The sequence below is a fragment of the Cebus imitator genome, unplaced genomic scaffold (genome assembly GCF_001604975.1).
Source record: "Cebus imitator isolate Cc_AM_T3 unplaced genomic scaffold, Cebus_imitator-1.0 Scaffold40, whole genome shotgun sequence".
NCBI classification, from domain to species: Eukaryota; Metazoa; Chordata; class Mammalia; order Primates; family Cebidae; genus Cebus; species Cebus imitator.
This window is the reverse complement of record NW_016107355.1, coordinates 1154220-1179129: the sequence shown is the minus strand read 5'-3', so window position 1 is coordinate 1179129 and position 24910 is coordinate 1154220. Positions and strand designations below refer to the sequence as shown.

The following is a 24910-nucleotide window of genomic DNA, read 5'->3' as shown; positions in this document are numbered from 1 at the left end:
ACGGCACTCTAGCCCGAGTGACAAAGTGAGACCCTGTCTCAAAAAAAAAAAAAAAAAAGGATTAATAAATGGTTTGATGTTACAAGCAAAATACTGTTTCCTCACCTCAAATATTACACTCTATTTTCTGGTATAGTAAGTTTAGGGTGGGCAGTTTTAGGATCTAGCGTGAAATGTGCCTCAAATATGCTGATCATTTTGGGCAGACTTAAACTTATTAGACAGGGAGACTGCAACTCTCATTTTTTTTCTTTTTCTTTTTTTTTGGATGCTGAGTCTTGCTCTGTCTCTCAGGAGTGCAATGGTGCAATCTTGGCTCACTGCAACCTCAGCCTCCCAGATTCAAGAGATTCTTCTGCCTTAGCCTTCCGAGCAGGTGAGATTACAGATGCCCATCACCACACCTGACTGATTTTTGTATTTTTAGTAGAGATGAGGTGTTATCATGTTGGTCAAGCCAGTCTTGAACTCCTGACCTCAGGTGACCTACCCGCCTCTGCCTCCCAAAGTGCTCAGATTACAGGCATGAGCCACCATGCCAGGCTCATTCTTCATTTCACAGGACAACACTTCAGGGGTCTTCAGATGTTCATACCTACTATGGATACTTTTGGTACCTCTCGGAACTCCTGGGTAATCTTGCAAATACTTCCCTGTTATTTCATAAAGCATTTTTGGAGGGTAGGGGACAGGGTCTTTCTGAATTGCCTAGGCTGGGCTCTAATTCCTGTGCTCGAATGATCCTCCCACCTCAGCCTTCTGAGTAACTGGGACTATGGTCACCCAACATCCTGCCCAGACACAAAGCATATTTTTTAATGTGAAACTATGGTCTGGAACTTGACTTTTGTTTGCAGTTGGTTGAGGCTTTTCATTGTTTTGTTTTGTTTTTTCTAACATCCTTTTCTTCACTAAGAAACCTGGCACAAATTACAATGTGCTCTTTTCTCAAGAAATACTTTAATTGTTCAAATTCAGAGAATATGTCCCTCCTCCACTCCAACCTTCCCTATCACTTCAAAAGGTTCTGAAATGTGCATTTCACACCCCATTTCTGCAACTTCAGCTTGCTGTTTCAGACGCTCAAGGTGGCTTTTGAACTTCCTCCTGTGCATAGCTACAGCTTGCTCGATGGGCATCAGAGGCTGATCCTGGTGGTCAGAGACCCTGCACGGAGGACACAAAGGCTCCAGGTCTGTCTCATGGAACAGGGCCAGGCTCTGCTTGTGCCTCTCACACTGGGGCTCTTCGTCCTGCCCTTGCCTCTTGCTCCACGTGGTGGGAAGCTGCTGGGCACTATCAGGCATGTGCTGCAATTGGGTGTTGTTCTTGAGGTTCCTGTCAAGGCAGTGGTGGAGGCAGACGGGACAAGGGAGGATGTCCTGTAGGTCTTCCCAGCACTGGTGGATGCAGCAACCACAGAAGCTGTGCCCACAGTGAGTGGTGACTGGGTCTGTCAGGTAATCCAGGCAGATGGGACAGCTGGCCTCAACTTGTAGCTCGGTCAGGGAGGCTGCAAAGGCCGTTGTGCCATGACAGTTTTTGTCTGAGGAATCTCCCTTTAGAAAGCCTTGTTCCCCTGCAGCCAAAAGAAATTAGAAGGTGATGACCCCTCAATTCTCCTTCTCCTTCCTGAAAGTCAGCAGCCCTGCCTTATCCACAGAGGATATGTCTCAAGACACCCAAACTGAGTATAGTACCAAATCCTATATATGCACACTATGATTTTCCCTATTCATACTTACCTATGGAAAAGTTCGGCTGGAAATGGTGGCTCATGCCTGTAATCCCAGCACATTGGGAAGCAGAGGCAGGTGGATCAACTAAGGTCAGGAGTTTGAGACCTGCGTGGCCAACATGGCGAAACCCCATCTCTATTAAAAATTCAAAAATTAGCCAGGTGTGGTGGTACATGCCTGTAATCCCAGCTACTAGAGGGGCTGAGGCAGGAGGATCACTTGAACCTGGGAAGCAGAGGTTACAGTGAGCTGAGATCATGCCACTGTAGTCCAGCCTAGGCTGGACTCAAAAAAAATAATAATTCAAAAATTAGCTGGGTGTGATTTTACATGCCTGTAATCCCAGCTGCTGGGGAGGCTAAGGCAGGAGAATCTTTGAACACAGGGGATGGAGTTTGCAGTGAGCCGAAATCACGCCACCGCACTCCAGCTGGGCAACAAACAGAGTGAGACTCCATCTTAAAAAAGAAAAAACTCAATTTATAAATTAAGCACAGTAAGAGCTTAGCAACAACAATAATAAAATAGAACAATATAACCATACATTCAATAAAAGTGATGTGTATGTGGTCTCTCTCTTTCTCCCCAAATCTCTTATTGCACTACAGATCTTAGCAACTTTAGCATATGAGTTTTTTCTTTCTTTATTAAAGGAGAACTTTCATCTTTTAAAAGAAGCACTTTAAGGCTTCTCTTTGGAGTATGCCAGTTGCCAGCTACACTACTTTTGCACACTGGGGCCATTATTAAGTAAGATAAGGGTTTCTTGAATCCAAGTGCTGTGATATTGTGACAGTTAGGTTGAGATAGGTAGGAAGTGACTAGCGGGTGGGGAACGTCTACAGCATGGATATGCTGGACAAAGGGATGATTTTCTCTTGGGCAGCATGGAGCAGGATGGCAGGAAATTTCATCATGCTGCTCAAAAGTGACAAGCCAGCTGGGCGTGATGGCTCATGTCTATAATCCCAGCACTTTTGGAGGCAAATTACCTGAGGTCAGGAGTTCGAGACTGGTGTGGCCAATATGGTGAAACCCTGTTTCTACTAATAACACACACACACACACAAAAGGTGACAAGCTACTTAAAACTGATATTATTTATTTAGGAATTTTCTATTTAGTATTTTCAGACTATGGTTGGCCTCAGGTAACCAAAATTATGGAACGTGAAATGGATGAAATGGCAGATGGGGACTATCATACATCTGGAGACAACGCCTCTGCAAAATCACTTTTGCCTCCTTCCCTGCAGGCTCTGAAGAAGCTTCAAGAGCCACTGATCCCAACCAATTATTGATCATCCTGTCACCTTCTCCTGTATTCAGCAGTCCACCCGAATTGAAGGTTGACTGTGGAGTCCTTTTGGTAAGAAAAGAGCTCCAAGAGCAAGGTACTCTATTGTTTCTGTGGACAAGAAGATAGCCCCAGTTTAAAAGGATGTTCAATCAAGCTGATTTTTTCCTTCCTGACATGAACAGTACTTCAGGTTTTTCAAAAGATAAGAAAAGTTACTACTAAAGCTATATTTCACTAATAATTAAAATGATTTAGAAGACAAAACCATCACAACTTTACAACCCAAAATTTATTAATAGCTTAAGGCAAATCACCGTGTCAACTAACATGATAAAAAGTGAGTAAAACTGACATTGTGCTGGGTGCGATGGCTCAAGCCTGTAATCCCAGCACTTTGGGAGGCCGAGGCGGGCGGATCACGAGGTCAGGATACCGAGACCATCCTGGCCAACATGGTGAAACCCCGAATCTACTAAAATACAAAAGAAAAGTCGGGTGTTGTGGCATGCACCTGTAATCCCAGCTACTCAGGAGGCTGAGGCAGGAGAATCGCTTGAACCCAGGAGGCAGAGATTGCAGTGAGCCAAGATTGTGCCACTGCACTCCAGCCTGGGTGACAGAGTGAGACTCCATCTAAAAAAAAAAACAAAAAACAGACATTATAGTTCTCCTGAAGAAAGCACACAACACTGAGAAACAGTTTCACAAAAAAAATTGAACTCATATGTAATGAAGCCTCTACATCCAAGAACCTGTTTGAAGATATACAGGGACAGAGAAAATTGCTAAGGACCATCTTAGCAGTCAGTTAGTAAAATCCAAACTCTTAGCAACTACAGGAATATCCACCATGTTTCTTCAACCAAGAAAATAAAAACATGCAGGAGGAACTTGGGGATCTACACAGATTTAAAAGTCAAACTAATCAATTACAAAATATGCATCTAACTTGGTTCTAATTTCAAGCACATGCTTTTATCAAATATTATAATTCAGTTTGGAAAGGTAGATGTCTGTTGATTATACAAAAATTATTGTTAATAGTGCTCTCAATGTATTTTAATTTAATGTAAGGATAAATATGAACATAGATTTTTATTTTTGTGGGGGAGATTTTCTTAGGTTTTTCTTAATAATAGTTTGATGTGGCACAGAATTTCAGATATTCCAAAGATGGTTTTTTGTTTCTCATGTTTCTGCTAACTGCAATGATAGATATTTTGTTTATAGAGAACATCTTTGACAAAATTAGAGGGATCACAAATAAATTGGCATAAAGCTCCTTCCAAGAAGTGAAAATCTTCAATTCCCATGTGATATACAAAAGAACTTCCTCATAGAAGACTTAAGAGTAAAAAGTGAACTGTACAAGTTTATGTGTACATATATATGTAAACATAATACCATAAGAAAAACTTTTTTTTTTTCTTTTTTTTTTTTTTGAGACGGAGTTTCACTCATGTTACCCAGGCTGGAGTGCAATGGCGCGATCTCGGCTCACCGCAACCTCTGCCTCCTGGGTTCAGGCAATTCTCCTGCCTCAGCCTCCTGAGTAGCTGGGATTACAGGCACGCACCACCATGCCCAGCTAATTTTTTTTGTATTTTTAGTAGAGACGGGGTTTCACCATGTTGACCAGGATGGTCTCGATCTCTTGACCTCGTGATCCACCCGCCTCGGCCTCCCAAAGTGCTGGGATTACAGGCTTGAGCCACCGCGCCCGGCCAACGAAAAACTTTTTTATTAAGTAAAATATGTAAATATATATTGATAGGTAATATATACATATCATATAATGTCACTCGGGCTGGTCTTGAATTCCGGGCCTCAAGCAATCTTCTCCATTCGTTCTTCCAAAGTGCTGGGCTTACTGGCGCCATTCACCCTTAAACCTTCAGAGTTTCTTTTCCTTTGTCCCATTGGTCAGACTCCAGATGCAATCAGCATCTTCAGGACCACAGCATTTATCACCCTTTCTGATTGTATCTTGTGCACCAAGATGTGAAGATTTCACTCATTGTCCCCCGTTCCTACGTCCCACTCTTACATCAGATCTCAGACTTTATCATAGGAAGGTATTTTTCTGGGAAGGTAGCCCTAAGTTGTTTAAATTAATTATTTATTTTTATTCATTTATTTATTTTGAGACAAAGTCTTGCTCTGTCACCCAGATTGGAGTGCAGTGGCATGATCTCAGCTCACTGCAACCTCTGCCTCATAGCCTCTAGAGATTCTTCTGCCTCAGCCTCCCAAGTAGCTGGGATTACAGACATGCACCACCATGCCAGGCTAATATTTTGTATTTTTAGTAGACACGGGGTTTCACCACGTTGTCTAGGCTGGTCTCGAACTCGTGACCTCTGGTGATCCGCCCTCAGCCTCTCAAAGTGCTGGAATTACAGGCATGAGCCACGGCACCAGCCAAGTAGCCCTAAGTTTTAAACAGAAAAGTGCTATGCCAGTTCTATGATTTCTTCTACAGATAATTAGCCTCTTACAGTGCATTTACCAAATTGTAAGACTTAAGAGGCTCCTCAATTACTAATCCTTCGGCCCTGAAGATTTTACTGGTGGGGGCCGGGCGCCATTGCTCACCCCTGTAATCCCAGCACTTTGGGAGGCCGAGGTGGGTGGATCACGAGGTCAAGACATCAAGACCATCCTGGCCAACATGTTGAAACCCCGTCTCTACTAAAAACACAAAAAAATTAGCTGGGCATGGTGGTGCGCACCTGTAATCTCAGCTACTCGGGAGGCTGAGGCAGGAGAATCTCTTGAACCCAGGATACGGAGGTTGCAGTGAGCTGAGATCGCGCCACTGCACTCCAGCCTGGTGAAAGAGCAAGACTGTCTAAAAATAAAATTTTAAAAAATAATAAAAATAAAAAGATTTGACCTGCTCTCTGGTTGAGGTTAGGCAGCGGAGGAGGAGGACGACGTGGTGGTAAATCTTTCAAAACCAGCACGCAGTTAGTATAGCCTCGTTCTTCGCTGACCTTCAAGCTGCTCATAGGACCCGGGCACGGCGGCTTGCGCCTGTAATCACAGCACTTTGGAAGGCCGAGGCAGGCGGATCGCTTGAGCCCTTGAGTTCGAGACCAGCTGGGGCAACATGGCGAAACACGGTCTCTACCAAAAAGTACAAAATCAGCAGGCGGGGTGGCGCGCGCCTGTAACCCCAGCCACTCAGGAGGCTAAGGTGGCAGGATCGCTTGAGCCCGGATGGTCAAGGTTACAGTGAGGCGAGACCGCGCCAGACCCTCTCTCAAAAAAAAAGAAAACACAAAAAGTAGCTCATAGGAATGAAAAATCTGAAAAGGTGGCCATTGGGATTTAAATGACCTGCTGATGCCCTCAGGGACCCCACCACTGAGGGAGGCGCCCCAGGCTCTGCTCAGAATCTTCCCACGCCCTGCGCACCCAGAGGCATTGAGCATGCGCAGACCCTTCCCGCCCACTTCCGGTGGAGCAGCTAACCACCGCGCGGGTCCAGTGTGCGCCTAAAACTCGAAAACCAGGGCGTTCTGGGTTGAGTGGGGGTTTCTGTTCTGCGCCCCGCGGGGTTCCATGGGTCCTGGACAGCATCAGGCCTGAGCCTCCGGTCCAGCTGCTCCAGGTAAGCCGGGAGGGCCGCAGGAAAGGCCCAGTAGGGCCTGGCGGGAGGATTACTTAACCCGGCAGGGGCTTCCTGAGTATCTGCTGTGCCCAAACCTCCGGGTCGCGACCCGTCCACGTCCACGGCTGGTCTTCTCAGACTGTGGATCCTTTTGGTTGTTGTTGTTGGTGGTTGTTGTTGTTGTTGTTGGTTGTTGTTGTTTTTTGAAATGGAGTCTCGCTCTTGTTGCCCAGGCTGAAGTGCAGGGGCGCAATCTCGGCTCACTGTAACCTCCGCCTCCCGGGTTCCAGCGATTCTGCTGTCTCGGCCTCCCGAGTAGCTGGGATTACAGGCGCTCGCCACCACACCTGGCTAATTTTTGATTTTTAGTAGATACGGGGTTTCACCATGTTGGCCCCGCTGGTGTCGAACTCCCGACCACAGGAGATCCGCCCCCCTAGGCCTCCCAAAGTACTGAGATTACAGACGTGAGTCACCGCGCCCCGCCAAATCCTGTTTTAAGAATTGCAAGAACCCGCGCAGGCAGTGGGACCCAGATGATTGAATTTTCAAGATTGTGGTGGGAGTGTTAAGCTCCCACCCTACAGCGCCAGCGCTTCCCTGGAGGATTTAGTGTTCTTCCGTCCTCACAAGTATCTGGCTGTTAGGAAACTGCTACGGATGAGAAAGTTTAGGCTGAGGTACCTTCGTATCATCTAAAATATAGAAGTTGGATCTTGAGATCAGGGACTCTCCCACAGGTTTGATTTATTAGCCTAATATTCATTGAGCCCGCACTATGGACCCTCACAAGAATCAGAGTAGGAGCTGGGCATGGTGGGTCATATCTGTAACCCCCCAACACGTAGAGGCCGATGTGGGAGGATGCTTGAACCCAGTTCTAGCTCAGGCTGGTGCCTGGGCAACATAGTGAGACCCCTGTCTCTACTAAAAAAATCTGGGCATGGGCACATGCCTATGGTCCCAACTACTCGGGAGGCTGAGGTTCGAGGATTGCTTGAGCCCAGGAGGCAGAGATTGCAGTGACTCGAAATCAAGCCACTGAACTCCATCCTGGGCAACAGAGTGAGATCCTGTCTCAGATAGATAGATAGATAGATAGATAGATAGATAGATAGATAGATAGATAGATGATAGATAGATGATAGATAGACAGATAGATAGATAGATAGATAGAGATGTTAGATTGATAGATAGGCCAGGCACCTGTAATCCCAGCACTTTGGAAGGCCGTGGTTGGTGGATCATGAGGTCAGGAGTTCCAGACCAGCCTGACCGATATGGTGAAACCCTGTCTCTACTAAAAGTACAAAAATTAGTCGGACGTGGTGGTGTGTGCCTGTAAGCCCAGCTACTCCGGAAGCTGAGGTAGGAGAATTGCTTGAACCCGGAAGGTGGAGGTTGCAGTGAGCCGAGATCACGTCATAGTACTACAGCCTGGGCAGCAGATGGAGACTCTGTCACACAAAAGTAAATAAAGTAACAGAGGTTGAATTATTTTTTAATTTGACAAGATCTCAAGCAGTGGAAATTGAATCTTGAGAGTAGGGAATCTACCACAGGGTTGATTTATTAGCCTAATAATTATTGAGCACACACTGTACACCAGCGTAAGAATCACCGTTGGTAATTCAGTTTTGAGGAAAATAAGGAAGAATTCAGACCATGAACAGTATTCTCCAGTGTCCTTAACCAAAGGTTGACAAAAATAAATATAAAAATCTCAACTATACTGCAGTATGATGGATATGTGGAACCAGGAAAGAGTAGAGTCCAGATGTTGGTGAGTGCTGTAATACTTACTAGTAAGAAAAGCCATTCCATTGGAAATAGGACAGTTACAGGATTAGATTTGTGTTTGGAAACTATAGAATTATGGAATTGATAGAGAGGATAGAGCATGTCAAAAATAAAGCCAGACACTGAGTAGTCATAAGGACAGATTTTAATCAGTAATATACTATTGCAATAGGGAGAATTCAGCATGAACAGAATTCATGTGACTTGTACAGAGGTGACCATGTCCTTTAAATGGGAACTCAGGAAATGAAGTTAGAGAGTAGGGGCTCAGTAGAGTCAGGGAGGTGAAAAATTACAAAAAGTGGGAAAGGGATGGTTGGGTCATGTGAAACACACCTGGGTTTGCTCACTGGCACTTAAGGAAGTCAGGCCCCAACTCTGCCATAGATGCTGGGAGACAGGGGCCCTGTCTTCAGGCATGAGATGGTAACTATAGTGCGCTAATGTTTATAGCTTGGCCTGGAGAATGGCTTACAATGCTTTTCTTTTCATTTCATGGCCTAAGTCTGGAAGATGGGTTAGGGGAACCTGCAGTGTGTGGGGAAGGACCGACTATTGAGTTCCAAGATCTACGCAGGAATGTTCCCTGCACCTTTTTATTTTAAATGAAATACTCCCCCCCCCCTTTTTTTTTAACAGCAATGTGGTTCTTTCTTATGATTTCAAAAATTCCCATTATATTTTGCAACATATTGGCTATATAGCTTTGTTCAGGATTCTTAAAACTCCCTCTTCAAATTTACCCAGCCCCAAAGCACCCATTAAACATGGTGTTTTGAAACAAGGACTAGGAGCCTATGCAATGACATTGTTATTTATGAAAAAGTTAAATTGGAAGGTGGGAAGAGTTAAAGGATACATTATTATTTTAATTCCTTATCAAAATTGGAATGTGCATGAAATTTTCTGCCCAGCTACTGCTAGGAGCAGTTAACACCTTTTCTAATTAGGACCAGTGAGTGATATAGTAGCTTTTAGACCAAAATAGTACTACAATATATATATTACAGTATAGTAGTTCATGACATAAAAGTAGGTAGTTGGGCTAGATTTCTAAATGCTCTTTTCACTTGGAAATTTTATAAGATTCTGTAATAGTATCTGTGTCAGTATCCCCAAGATGACCCCCAGCTTTGGTGATTTGCTAAATGATCACAGGACTCAGCTTAGTATTATTTGAGGTTATGACTTTATTTTTTTGAGATGACATCTCTGTCATTCCAGACTGGAGTACGATGGCACAATCATGGCTCACTGAAGCCTTGAACTCCTGGACTCAAGGAATCCTCTCACCTCAGCTTTCTGAGTGCTGGGACTATAGGCACATGCTACCATGCCTGGCTGATTTTTAAAACAATTTGTAGTGATGAAGTTTTGTCCTGTTGCCCAGGCGGTCTTGAATGTCTGGCCTCAATTGATCCTTCTGTCTTCAGCCTCCCAAAGTGCTGGGATTACAGATGTGAGCCGCTACACATGGCCAACAATTATGGTTTATTATAGTGAAAGGATACAACACAAAATCAGCAAAGTGAAACGGCGTGTGGGATGAAGTCTGGATGAAACCAAGCATAAGTTTCCAAAAGTCCTCTCTACATGAAGTCACACAGGACCTGTTTGATTTCTTTTTTTTTTTTTTTTTTTTTGAGACGGAGTTTTGCTCTTGTTACCCAGGCTGGAGTGCAATGGCGCAATCTCGGCTCACCACAACCTCCGCCTCCTGGGTTCAGGCAATTCTCCTGCCTCAGCCTCCTTGGTAGCTGGGATTACAGGCACGTGCCACCATGCCCAGCTAATTTTTTGTATTTTTTTTTTTTAGTAGAGACGGGGTTTCACCATGTTGACCAGGATGGTCTTGATCTCTTGACCTCGTGATCCACCCGCCTCGGCCTCCCAAAGTGCTGGGATTACAGGCTTGAGCCACCGCACCTGGCCTGATTTCTATGGAGACAAAGTGATACAGGAGTGAACTGTTGTCTACCAAGGATGCTCTTTAAGGGTTTTTATTGAGAAGAGGTCATGCAGGCACCTCTACCTAGCTTATATCAAAATTCTAGTTTCTCAGAAGGAAAGCAGCTATTCACCTTAAACCTCATTGTTTGTATAAACACTGTAGGTGTAGTAAGCCATTCTTATGAGGGAATGACAGGACCTATTTCCTCATAAGTTCCTCATAAATTCTGGAAATCAAAGTCGCCAAGTAGCAGCCTCGCAAGCAGCCTTATAAGGGTGGCAGTCTTAGGACTGCTGTGCTCATTGTTTTGCACAAAACCACTTTGTGAGCATCTGTTCTGGGTCAGGCACTGTAACATCCTTACATGGCTATTTTCATTTAATGCTTTCAGCTTGCTGAAGTAGAAACAAACTCAGAGAAATTAAGTTAGTTGGTCAATGATCTAGGTAAGTGAATGTTGAAGTGAAACACCCATCCCTTTAGAGACTGCTATCTAATAATTCCTGTGGTATCTTACGTGGTTTTTTAAAAGTTTAAAAATCTTAATTTTTCCCTCATTAGGTTATTTGATATAGTTACAATTTATGGATGTCCATTTGGGTGAATTAAACAGAACTATATGAAGCTCTTTAATAAAGGTTTTGAACGCTATGCACTAATGTGAATACGAAGAAAAGATAGTGTGCTTAGGCTGGGTGTGGTGGCTCACACGTGTAATCCCAGCACTTTGAGAGGCCAAGGCCAGCTGATCACTTGAGGTCAGGAGTTCAAGACCAGCCTGGCCAACATGGTGAAACCCCATCTCTACTAGAAATTCAATAATTAGCCAGGCGTGGTGGTGGGTACCTGTAATCCCAGCTACTAGGGAGGCTGAGGCAGGAGAATCGCTTGAACTCAGGAGGCGGAGGTTGCAGTAAGCCGATACTATGCCATTACACTCCAGCCTGGGATACAAGAGTAAGACTCTATCTCAAAAAAAAAAAAAAAGAAAAAGAAAAGAAAAAACACCAGGAGTGGTGGCATGTGGGCATGTGCCTGTAGTCCCAGCTATTTGGGAAGCTGAAGCAGGAGAATCACTTGAACCCAGGAGGCAGAGGTTGCAGTGAGCCAAGACTGTAGGATTGCACTCCAGCCGGGGCAACAAGAGAGAAACTCTGTCTAAAAAAGAAAAAAAAAAGATAGTGTGCTTAATGATTTAGTATCACACCAGTAGTTACACCAGTTAGTATTAGGACTTTGGATAAGCATATCAAATCTTTTTGTTTGTTTGTTTATTTGTTTGAGATGAGTTTTACTCTTGTTGCCCAGGCTGCAGTGCAGTGGCATAATCTCGGCTCACTACAACCTCCACCTCCTGGGTTCAAGTGATTCTCCTGTATCAGCCTCCTAAGTAGCTGGGATTACAGGCGCCTGGCTAATTTTTTTATTTTTAGTTGAGACAAGGTTTTTCATGTTAGCCAGGTTGGTCTTGAACTCATGACCTCAGGTGATCCACCCACCTCGGCCTCCCAAAGAGCTGGGATTATAGGCGTCAGCTATCATGCCCAATCAAATCATACGTTTAAATTCCATGCCTGTCGAGTGTTGAACAGTGAGAACACATGGACACAGGGAAGGGAGCATCACACACTGTGGGGGCGGGGGAATAGGGGAGGGTTGGTGGGGGGTGGGGAGTTGGGGAGGGATAACATGGGGAGAAATGCCAGATATAGGTGATGGGGAGGAAGGCAGCAAACCACACTGCCACGTGTGTACCTATGCAACAATCTTACATGTTCTTTACTTGTACCCCAAAACCTAAAATGCAATAAAAATAAATAAATAAATAAATAATGCCATGCCTGTAATTGAGGATAATAACCAAACCATCAGGGTTTGGGGTTTTGCCTTACTTGCAAGGTATTAAGTTATCCTGTTAATATTTTAATGGATACTGCCAGAAGACATAACAGTCTTGGATTGGAGACAAATAACTTTATTACTTCTGACACAGCCAGCAGCATGAGCATCATGTTGGTGTTGGTTCCCCAGGCCTCCCAAGTCCCACAGAGGTGGTGCAAAGGGACCATGGTAGATGTCACACACAACATGGGTTTGTATCATAGCCAGTGAACCCTGAGCTTGGGAATCCATTTTAGCAAACCTGTTCTTTGTCCCAAATTGACACTTACATCTTCTTTCAAATATGCCTCCTGCAAACACACCACGAAAAATATCCTGGATAGAGTGGTCATAGTGGAATTTTGGCCTATCCAGAAGATCGGAGAGGGACACTCAGGGCCTATGACAGATCTCCCGAATTGTTGTGACGGTTTAATTAAGGAGATCGGTTATTGTGTGGAAAGCACTGTTCCTGACACGTAGTAAACCTTACCAGAGAAGGTGACTTTTGAGCTGTTTCCAAACATCCTGAGAGATCAATCTTTGGGAAAAGGTGAGGAAAGGATCCTCTCAGTAAAGGAAATAGTGTTTGCAAAGATGAGAGATTTACATAGGATGGTTAAACAAATTCTGAATCCTAGTGGATCAGAGAAAGATCAGAGCTGTGAGTCAGTGTATGTTAGAGAATGCATGTTCACCAGTCCATTTCTTCCAGCCACAGTCATCCACGTGAGTGCTCTTAAATTGCTGTGCTGTGTCATTGCACACTGACATAGCACATCATGTGGAGCTCAGTGTGCAATGACATAGCACAGCGATTTAAGAGCACTCACGTGGATGACAGTAGCTGGAAGATCTGGTAAGTAATTTAGAGTCAAAGGGAAAAGGAATGAATTTACCTATAGACTGGGATTACTTGCAGGTATATCTAGGAAGGCAGGACAAGTTCAACCCAACTTACTTTTCAAAGTTCCTTCCAGACTGAAAGCCTGATGTAGCTATGTGTTCTGCTGAAGTATGTTGGATTGAAATAGGTGACGAATGGAATGGAATGGATGTTAAAATATCTGATAACTACATGTAACCTGTTTCATTAATTCTTTAATTTAATTTAATTAATTTTTTGGGGGGGACATGCTCTGTCACCCAGGCTGGCATGCAGTGCTGCAATCTCAGTTCACTGCAACCTGGCCTCCTGGATTCAAGATTCTCCCACCTCAGGCTCCCAAGTAGCTGGGAGTACAGGCGAGCACCACCATGCCCAGATAATTTTTGTATTTTTAGTAGAGATGCGGTTTCACCGTGTTGGCCAGGCTGGTCTCGAGCTCTTGACCTCCAGTGATCCGCCTGCCTTGGCCTCCCAAAGTGCTGGGATTACAGGCGAAAGCCACCATGCCCAGCTCCTGTTTAATTAGTTCGAAGATTAATGATTTTATTCATATTAGAATAATTCCAAAATGGATGGAGTGCGGTGGGGCTCTCTTTTTATTTTGAACAGTCTCCCAACCTAAATTTTATCTTTTATAGCATTGACATTATTCTCTTTGTATTAGTTTTGGGATTTTATTCATTCATGTATCCATTTGTTCATGATTCACTTTTTTGAAGGTCTTTATTGATTTTCTACCACCTCCATATGAATAAAATAGACTAAGTACCTACTTCCAGTCTATCTCATTCACCAGCTAAGGCCAAAAGAAAAACAAATACATGAAAAAAACTATCTCAGATTCTGACTGAGTTCTATGAAAGTAAAGAAATGGGATAATGGGAGACTAGAGGGTGGGTGGAAGGCAGTCAGGTTGAGGAGCAGCAGATAGGATGTGTGAGGTGACCCAAGGGAAAAGAGAAGTGTTTATAAGGATCATGACCCCTTCGCCAGTAAGTATTTAAAGTATGTATTTTCTAAGAATCAGGACGTTTTCTTTTGTAGCTATGGTACAGTTAGGAAATTCAGGAAGCTTAACTTTGATGTATTACTAATAACTGACAAATAGTAGATACTCCTTTTTTTCACTTTGTACTGTACTATCTACTTTATTGCAACTTATTTTTCCCAATCTAGAATCCAACCTAAGAGAATGATTTACTTTTTTTTTTTTTCCTCATACATAAGGAAACAGGCTGGGTGTAGTGGCTCACACCTATAATCCCATCACTTTAAGAGGCCAAGGTGGGAGGATTGTTCAAAACCACCCTGGCCAACATAGAGAGACCCCATCTCTACAAAGTAGTTTAAAATTAGACATGCCTGGTGACACAAGCTTGTGTTCCCAGTTACTCTGGAGGCTGAGGCTGCAGAGAGCCGTGGCCGTACGGCTGCACTCTTGCCTGGGTGACACAGCAAGACCCTGTCTCAAAAAAAAAAAAAGAACAATTGCCGCTTTTTCTGCCAGCACTGTTGTCATTTGTGCTGTTAAGTACCATTTTCATGTTAAATCTTGTATGAGTTGGATTTCTTCATAGTTTCTAGTTTCCTTGTGATTAGAATCAGATATATTTTATATCTAACATATGTATGTTTAATATATAAATATATTAACATATACTTGTATATTTATGTAATATATTTTATCTGATTCTAATCACAAGGAAACAATTAAGAATCATTGTTTTATATATATATGTACACATACATACATATATATATATATTTTTTTTTTTTTTTTTACTATTTCACTGATTTTTTTTTATTAGGGCAAGTGTATGTTCTGTAACGTATTTCACTTGCAAGCATGAAAGATGAGGTCTCCCTGTCTCTCTACACTGGCGCTCCCGGGATCTGGTCACAATATGCCACCACAGTGGGGGCAAATCACCTTCCTTTCGGACAGGAGTCAAAGCTTCAGTCAGAGGACCACCAGGTGGCATTTCCTCCTCCAGCTGTTTAATCTCTTTCCCAGCTTTCTCCCCGAAGTTTCTTCCCCTTTCTCTCTTGGCAAAGTAATCAGGATACATTGCCTTCTGGGAAGGATGCCAGGCATCCAAGCAGTTTTCTGGAACCTTGTAACACTCCTGTCTCTCATACGAGATATCCCCAGGAGAGTCAGGGAAGATGTATGGCTGTGGATGCTCACGGTACCAGAAATCTTCCTCAGCCTCCCTCAGCAGCTGGGTGGCCTTCATCATATCCTTTTCATTCTTATGTTCTTCAAACCGGGCTCTCATCAAACAAGCGAAGTATCAGTATTTGTCCCTGTAGACACACCACGACTTGAGGTGACTCAGCGCCCGCTTATAAAACCACAACACCTTCTGCTGATGAGTCAGGTAGGCCACCGGTGCAGAGAACACCATGGCGGCACTATACATATATTTTTATATCTAATTCTATATTATATGGCAGGCTCAGTGGCCCACACCTGTAATCCCAGCACTTTGGGAGGCTGAGGCAGATGGATCACATGAGGTCAGGAGTTCGAGACTAGCCTGGCCAACATGGTGAAACCCCATCTCTACTAAAATTACAAAAATTAGCTGGGCATGGTGGTGGGGACCTTAAGGCAGAAGAATAGCTTGAACCTGGGAGGCAAAGGTTGCAGTGAGCCAGAATCATGCCATTGGACTCCAGCCTGGGAGACAGTGAAACCCCATCTCAAAAAATAATACAATTTTATGTTATATATAATTACATATAATAGAATTTTATATATTTTACATATATTCTGCAAAAGTTCTCCATAGATGTACTGCTTTGCTCTCCATTCCAGGTCATCCGTTTGTCCCATCGTTGGTTCAGGTGGTATTCTCTAGATCTCTACATTATAAAGGTACTTATATTTGTAATTAAAATATAATCCTAGAGTAAAATTTTTGAGAATGTGAATATCATTCTCTCATAAAATGTTACCCAGTAGTTTTTATAGTTAGTGATGATTCTTACCTGAGCCAATTATTATATTGTGGTTCCAAATTCAGGAGATTTTGAAATTAAAAATATTTTCTCAGCCAGGCGCAGTGGCTCAGGCCTATAATCTCAGCACTTTGATAGGCCAAGGTGGGCAGATTACCTGAGGTCAGGAGTTTGAAACCAGGCTGACCAACATGGAGAAACCCCATCTCTATTAAAAATACAAAATAATTTCACTGCGTGAAGTTATTAAAAAAAAAAATACAAAATTAGTTGAGCATGGTGGCATATGCCTGTAATCCAAGCTACTTTGGAGGCTGAGGCAGGAGAATCGCTTGAACCTGGGAGGTGAAGGTTGTGGTGAGCTGAGATTGCGCCTTTGCACCCCAGCCTGGGCAACAAGAGCAAAACTCCGTCTCAAAAAATAAAAATAATCACTGGGCGCGGTGGCTCACGCCTGTAATCCTAGCACTTTGGGAGGCCAAGGTGGGTGGATCACCTGAGGTCAGAAGTTCAAGACTAGCCTGGCCATCATGGTGAAACCCCATCTTTTTATTTAAAAAAAAAAATAATTTTTTAAATAATAATAATAATAATCTTTTCTCACCCACAGGAATGATTGCTCTATTATAACCTGTGGCTAGTTTATTGAAGTAGAAAATCATTAAACTTAGATTCAGATGGGCTGATCTATAATAGAGCTGTAAGCTTTAAATTATTATTATCCTCCAAGCTAAGAAACAGGGGACTAAAGAGGACTTCAGTGGGTGTCATTGGCACGCTAGGCCAGTGAAACCTAAACCTGATCAATCTACAAGGTATGGAAGGGGTATTCACATTTCACTGGGTTTGAGCTCCTTAGAGGCAGGACTGACCAAAGGGAGCTTACCTTATACACTACCTTTGTTCACAGCTCAATGGATTTTGTGACAGCCCTGGCTAAACTCCAAGAGGCATCTAGCTGTCCCATCTGTCTGGAGTACTTGAAAGACCCAGTGACCATCAACTGTGGGGACAACTTCTGTCGCTCCTGCCTCAGTGTATCCTGGAAGGATCTAGATGATACCTTTCCCTGTCCTGTTTGCCGTTTTTGCTTTCCATACAAGAGCTTCAGGAAGAACCCCCAGCTCCGTAATTTCACTGAAATTGCTGAACAACTCCAGATTAGGAGGAGCAAGAGAAAGAGGCAGAAAGAGAATGCCGTGTGTGAAAAGCACAATCAGTTTCTGACCCTCTTCTGTGTGAAGGATCTAGAGATCTTATGTATACAGTGCAGTTTCTCCACTAAACACCGGAAGCACTACATTTGCCCTATTAAGAAAGCTGCCCCTTATCACAGAGAAATCCTAGAAGGTAGCCTTGAGTCCTTGAAGAATAATATAAAACGAGTTGAAAAAGTGATAATTCTCCAAGGCAGCAAGTCAGTGGACCTGAAAAAGAAGGTAGAATATAAGAGGGAAGAAATAAATTCTGAGTTTGAGCAAATTAGATTGTTTTTACAGAATGAGCAAGAGGCTATTCTTCGGCAGATACAAGATGAAGAGATGGACATTTTAGCAAAACTAAATGAAAACCTTGTAAAATTTTCAGATTATGTTTCTACATTAAAACATCTACTGAGGGAGGTAGAGGGCAAGTCTGTGCAGTCAAACCTGGAATTACTGACACATGTTAAGAGTATACACAACAGGTATCAAAGCCTAAAACGCCCTGAACTCTTTTCATTTAGATTAACAAAATATGGCTTCAGTCTTCCTCCTCAGTATTCTGGCTTGGACAGAATTATCAAGCCATTTCAAGTAGATGTGATTCTAGATCTTGACACAGCACATCCTCAACTTATTGTCTCTGAGGATAGAAAAGCTGTGCGATACGGAAGAACAAAACCAAACATTTGTTACAACCCAAGGAGATTTTATACCTGCCCTGCTGTCCTGGGCTCTCAGAGATTTTGTTCTGGCCGACATTACTGGGAGGTAGAAGTGGGAAACAAGCCTAAATGGATACTGGGTGTGTGTCAAGACTGTCTTCTTGGGAACTGGCAGGATCAGCCATCAGTTCTGGCTGGATTCTGGGCAATTGGGCGATATATGAAGAGTGGTTATGTTGTGTCAGGTCCTAAGACAACCCGGCTTCTGCCAGTAGTAAATCCCAGTAAGATTGGTATTTTTCTGGACTATGAATTGGGCGATCTTTTGTTTTATAATATGAATGACAGGTCTGTTCTCTATACTTTTAATGATTCTTTCACAGAAGCTGTTTGGCCTTATTTCTACACTGGAACAGATTCCAAACCTCTTAAAATCTGTTCAGTATCAGATTCTGAAGGATAAAGAACTGGTAAATGAGTCTGTTTCAGTTTTTGTCGGTAACTTAGCCAGTAAATTTAGTCTCATTTCTGGAATCTTTAAGTTTTACCACTGAAAACCAGAGTAAATTTTTCTCCTAAATTTTTGGCAACCGTAAAAACATGTTCATTGGGGGAGGGGGGTTAAATTTAAAAAAAAAGAAATTGAAAAAGAAAAAAGGCCAGGTGCAGTGGCTCACACCTGTAATCCCAACACTTTGGGAGGCCAAGGCAGGTGGATCACAAGGTTAAGAGTTCAAGACCAGCCTGACCAACATGGTGAAACCCCATCTCTAAAAAATTTTTTTTTTTTTTTTTTTTTTTTTGAGGCGGAGTTTCACTCATGTTACCCAGGCTGGAGTGCGATGGCGCGATCTCGGCTCACCGCAACCTCCGCCTCCTGGGTTCAGGCAATTCTCCTGCCTCAGCCTCCTGAGTAGCTGGGATTACAGGCACGCGCCACCATGCCCAGCTGATTTTTTGTATTTTTAGTAGAGACGGGGTTTCACCATGTTGACCAGGATGGTCTCGATCTCTTGACCTCGTGATCCACCTGCTTCGGCCTCCCAAAGTGCTGGGATTACAGGCTTGAGCCACCGCGCCCGGCCTAAAAAAATTTTTTAAAAAGTTCATAATGCCACATTCATATATGTTATGAATATCAATTGTCAAGTGCTTTGATTTCTAAGATAAAATATTTGAGAATTATATTACCTTAACATGTCCAATAAAATGTTTCAAATTGCCTATATTTTTTTAGTTAAGCCAATTTAAAGTTATATACATTATTTAAATATATTTGCCACATACCTTTCTTTTTAGTTGATTCTTCTGTTTACCCCCATATTTCTCATCAATTCTTTTCTGTTCTTTCATGTGTGTCAGTTGAAACAATTGACTTATTTTTGTGGATAATGAGGATTTCACTTTGTTTAAATCATTTCCCCACATATACTTACCTATCCACAATCCATAGTTAATCTCTAACAGTTCTTTTCTTCTTTCTGTATATCGCCTCCACTAGCCCAGTACAGCTGCCAGCCTTCCAGTCACTACCATGCTAGGAATTGACCTCTGTTCTTGGATTCTTTCTTGGCTTAAGTCTCTGCTTTCCTCTTTATCTTTTCATTTTGGGGTGTCATCAACCCAAATGTTGCAGCGATGTAAAGTTTGGCAGACTACAAGTTTGCAAATGACTTCACCCATATTTAGGTGACAGTTAAAGAGAATGTTTGGAATCATTTTAATTTTTAAGCCATGATGGTTTTGATAAGTCTGATATCAGTCTGATTCTTGATGCTCGGATACCACCGTTTTTCATAATCTAGATCTTGACACAGCACATCCTCAACTTATTGTCTCTGTGGATAGAAAAGCTGTGTGATACGGAAGAACAAAACCAAACATTTGTTATGACCCAAGGAGATATTATACCTGCCCTGCTGTCCTGGGCTCTCAGAGATTTTGTTCTGGCCGACATTACTGGGAGGTAAAGGTGGGAAACAAGCCTAAATGGATATTGGGTGTGTGTCAAGACTGTCTTCTTAGGAACTGGAAGGATCAGCCATCAGTACTTGGATTCTGGGCAGTTGGGTGATAATATGAAGAGTAGCCCTAGTGTTTGAACTTTGTTTTACTGAGTAATTAAGCTTAGTTGTGCCGGGCGCGGTGGCTCACGCCTGTAATCCTAGCACTTTGGGAGGCCGAGGTGGGTGGATCACCTGAGGTCAGGAGTTCAAGACCAGCCTGGCCATCATGGTGAAACCCCATCTTTTTTTTTTTTTAAAAAAAAGCTTAATTTAGTTTCCCTTATCCAAAATGCTTGGAATCAAAAGTGTTCAGCTTTCCAGTTTTTTGGGGGGGTTTTGGAATATTTGCTTATGCACAATGAGATATCTTAGGATGGGATGTAGTTGAAACAAAAAATTCATTTTATATATGCCTTATACACATAATAATAATTAAATACATATACATATAATTAAATAATTATACACATAATAAACAATTAAAAAGAGAAATGTAAATTAAAGATAATTTTAGCTATGTGGTTATTTTTCTTAATTATCCTGATGCTTTCATGTGTGATACATATGTCAACACTCCTAAAATTGTGCACATTAATTTGCACTTTATTTTGTGTCTATTATATCTCAGTAAAGCTGTTTAAAAATGTCCGGAAAGAGGGCAGGAAGAATAAAAATAAAAATGTCTGGGAAATTTTACTAGATTAAAGAAGGCTAAATCAAAATGACAATAAACATAAATTGACATCTGAATTTTGAAAACAAATTATAGATCGATGATTTTAAATTACTATATTTTTAAATTTTAATAACGATATGTGATTATATAAAAGACCTTATTTGGGGCCATTAATGTATGAGAAGGAAAGTTCCGGAAATGTACTTTCAAATGCTTTAACAAAACAAATGAACAGGAAAGCAATGGATATACAGAGAGAAATATTTTATCTTGTGACAAAGTTTTTTCTTTGGCTATGACAGCCAAAACTACAGGCAACAAAAACAAAAAGAAACAAGACCATATCAGACTAAAAATCTGCACAGAAAAGGAAGTAGTCGGCAAAATGAAAAAACAAAATGTGGACTGGGAGAGACATTTGCAAACCAAACACATGATAACAAGTTAATATTCAAATGTATAATAGTATTATTCAGCCTTTATAAAGAAGCAGATCCTCTTTCTAACCCCGGCCCCCGACCCTACAGCTGCCAAGATGTTGATGCCTGAGAAGAACCGGATTGCCATTTATGAATTCCTTTTTTTTTCCCCCCGAGAGACAGAATCTTGCTCTGTTGCCGCAGTTGGAATGCTGAGACACAATCTCTGCTTACTGCAGCCTCTGCCTTCGGGTTCAAGCAATTCTCCTACCTCAGCCTCCAGAGTAGCTGGGATTACAGGTGCACACCACCACACCCAGCTAATTTTTGTATTTTTAGTACAGATGGAGTTTCACCATGTTGGCCAGGCTGGTCTCGAACTCCTGACCTCGTGATCCACCACTTTGGCCTCCCAAAGTGCTAGAATTACAGGTGTGAGCCACCGCACCCGGCCATAAACTCCTTTTTAAGGAAGGAGTCATGGTGGCCAAGAAGGATGTCCACATGCCTAAGCACCCAGAGCTGTAGGACAAGAATGTGCCCAATCTTCACGTCATGAAGGCCATTCAGTCTCTCAAGTTCCATGCTACATGAAGGAACAGTTTGCCTGGAGACATTTTTACTAATACCTTCCCAAAGAGGGAAGGTACCTCCATGATTACATCCAGTATCTCCATAATTACCTGCAGATTGGGCCTGACACTCTACACTGCAGCCATACAGAGACTGACAGGCCTTGGCCTAAAGATCTGGAGGGTGAGCCACTTGCAAGACTCACAAGAGGGGAAGCCGACAGAGATACCTACAGAGGGTGTGCTGTGCTCCCTGATGGCGACAAGAAAGCTGAGGCTGGGGCTGGGTCAGCAACCCAATTCCAGTTTAGAGGCAGATTTGGTGGTGCTGGTCAGCCACCTCAGTAAAATTGGAGAGGATTATTTTTCTTTGAATAAACTTATGGCCAAAGAAAAGGAGATCCTGTCATTTGTGACAACATAGATGGACCTGGAGGATATTATGCTGAATGAATAAGCCAGACACAGAAATAAAACTATTGCATGATCTCACATATATGAGAAATCTAACAAGATTGAATACATAGAAACGGGGGTAGAATGGTGGTTACCAGGGGCTGGGAGGGAGGGGAGAGGGGAGATGTTGGTCAGACGGCACAAAGTTACCATTATGCATGATGTACAAATCTAGCTAGTCTCCTTCACCCAGATGATCACTACTTAGACCAAGCTTGTCCAACCTGCAGCCTACAGGCTGCATGTAACCCAAACAGCTTTGGGTGCAGCCCAACATAAATTTGTAAACTTTCTTAAAACATTACTTTTTTGCTTTTTTTTTGAAACGGAGTCTTGCACTGTCACCCAGGCTGGAGTGCAGTGGCACGATCTTGGCTCACTGCAACCTCCGCCTCCCAGGTTCAAGCGTTTCTCCTACCTCAGCCTCATGAGTAGCTGCAATTACAGGTGCGTGCCACCATACCCAGCTAATTTTCTTTCTTTCTTTTTTTTGTATTTTTAGTAGAGACGGGGTTTCACCATGTTGGTCAGGCTGGTCTCAAACTCCTGACATGATGATCCACCTGCCTCGGCCTCCCGAAGAGCTAGGATTACAAGCATGAACCACCACGCCCAGCCCGCATTTTCTTTTTTAAGGTCATCAGCTATTTGTTAGTGTTAATGTAGTTTATGTGTGGCCCAAGACAATTCTTCCAGTGTGGCCCAGGGAAGCCAAAAGACTGGATATCCCTGACTTAGACTGAGGCCTTAGCTTGATCTTAGCCACTTCCCCAGGAAGCCTTCACTGGCGGGGTCACACTAGGGAAGGTGAACCTGTCACCTGCTCCTGTAGTCCACTGTTCTCAGCATCAGAACACCCAGGATTGCGGGGCACAATGGTCCACGCCTATAATCCCAACCTTTGGGAGGCCACAGGACGATCACTTGAGCCCAGGAATTTGAGAGATCAGCCTCCACAAAACCATGTAAAACATTAGCCAGGCATGGTGGCTCATGCCTGCAGTCTTAGCTACTCTCAAGGTTGAGGTGGGAAGATAGCTTCAGACTGGGAATTGAAAGAGACTGCAATGAGCCCTAATTGTGGCAGTGCATGGCAGCGCCCAGATGGGGTGATAGAGTGAGACCCTGTCTCAAAAACAAACACCACACTCAGGACACCTAGTAAAATGGCTCTTGCAGTGTCAGTCCTGTGACTAGATTTGTAAACGCCCTCCTCAGTGAAAGCAGAGATTGAAGCTATCCAACTGTTTGACCACAGCCATAGTTAGCATAGTATCTTGTACTGTAAGCATGTATAAAGTAACGAAATTAATGCCGCAGGAAACAGCCCAGGGCACTGAAGAAAGTGCTTGTGTTTTACATGAAAGCTCTTTGACCCTGGAGGGGAAAAGATACAAATTGGGGACACTCAGAGGGAGTGGGAAGACTGGCTGCCTAGCTGGCCCTATTTCATTTCCGTAGGTGAGAAGAGGCATGTCCGGCCCCCTGCTGGCTCCCCTCCCCTGAGGCCCCTCTTCCTATCAAGTTACCTGCATTTTTTTCCCTCCCACTCTTAATGACCACCAGTCCCTCCAGACCCCATTTTCTCTTTTCCTCTCTTCCACATGCAGGGCACCCCAAATCACTCTACTTAGGCAGACTGGAGCTGTAAAAAAAGCAAACTGGATTCAAGTGTTACATGGATTGGAATCCAGACTTCCTGCTTGCTTCCTACCGGCGTAACCTGGTTGGGATAGATCATTTAACCCTCTGACTGACAACGATTCAAGGACAAAAGGAAAACACACATCACCTCCCTGCTTTAGGAAGACAGAGGAATAATGTAGAAAGCAAATGGGACGTTTTGGTATTAAATGACACAGATTTCTTTGGACACATAAATTCAAGATCTTCCAAACACTGATTTGCACTTTTTAATCCTTGGGTCTGTTTGTTTTCTAGGCTGCTGATTATACTGAATGTTGTGCATAAAAATGGACAAGAAGTGAACAAGGCTGCCTTGAAAGTCTCTCCCTTATATGTACATTTTATTTATATATAAAACTTAGAGGCTCACGCCTGTAACCCCAGCACTTTGGGAGGCTGAGGCAGGTGGATCACCTGAAGTCTCATTATGTTGCCCAAACTCATGGCCTTAAGGGATTCTTCCTCCTTAGCTTTCCAAAGCACTGAGATTATAGGCCTGACGAAAGTCTTTTCTAACCCTTAAAATTCTGTAATTCTCACAAGATATACAAATTAAGTTCCACATTAAAGATTTACATTTGAAAAGCAACTGTTGAGGCTGGGCAAGGTGACTCAAGTCTGTAATCTCAGCACCTTGGGAGGCCAAGGTGGGCCGATCACCTGAGGTCAGGAGTTCAACACCAGCCTGGCCAATATGGTGAAACCTGGTTTCTACTAAAAAGGCAAAAATTAGCTGAGCATGGTGGCAAAAGCCTGTAATTTCAGCTACTCCAGAGGCTGAGGCAAGAGAATTACTTGAACTTGGGAGATGGAGATTTATCAGTGAGCCTAGATCTCGAAACTGCACTCTGGCCTGGGCAATAGAGCAAAACTTCATGTCAAAAAAAAAATTAAATCAAAAAAGCAACTATTGGCCAGGCATAATGGCTCACACCTGTAATCCTAGTAATTTGGGAGGCCACGGTGGGAGAATTACTGGAGCCCAGGAGTTCAAGACCAGCCTGGGCAATATAATGAGACCTCATCTCTATAAAAAATAATAATTTGGTTTTTTTTTTTGAGACGGAGTTTCGCTCTTGTTACCCAGGC

The 24910-nt window shown here is 43.0% G+C and overlaps 1 protein-coding gene and 1 pseudogene across 2 annotated transcripts; one reads left to right on the top strand and one right to left on the bottom strand.

Moving 5' to 3' along the window:
* Positions 1–14939: 14939 nt before the first annotated feature.
* On the bottom strand, positions 14940–15583 carry LOC108302376 (annotated as a pseudogene). Its single transcript, XR_001824318.1, has one exon. The product of XR_001824318.1 is annotated as an NADH dehydrogenase [ubiquinone] 1 beta subcomplex subunit 9-like (transcript).
* A 409-nt stretch (positions 15584–15992) lies between these two features.
* Positions 15993–18494, top strand: LOC108302375 (tripartite motif-containing protein 60). Its single transcript, XM_017525965.2, has 2 exons — positions 15993–16056; positions 17050–18494. Exon 2 carries the CDS (start codon positions 17054–17056, stop codon positions 18467–18469), a length of 1416 nt encoding a protein of 471 aa, XP_017381454.1. The 5' UTR covers positions 15993–16056; positions 17050–17053; the 3' UTR covers positions 18470–18494.
* The last annotated feature ends 6416 nt before the right edge of the window (positions 18495–24910 follow it).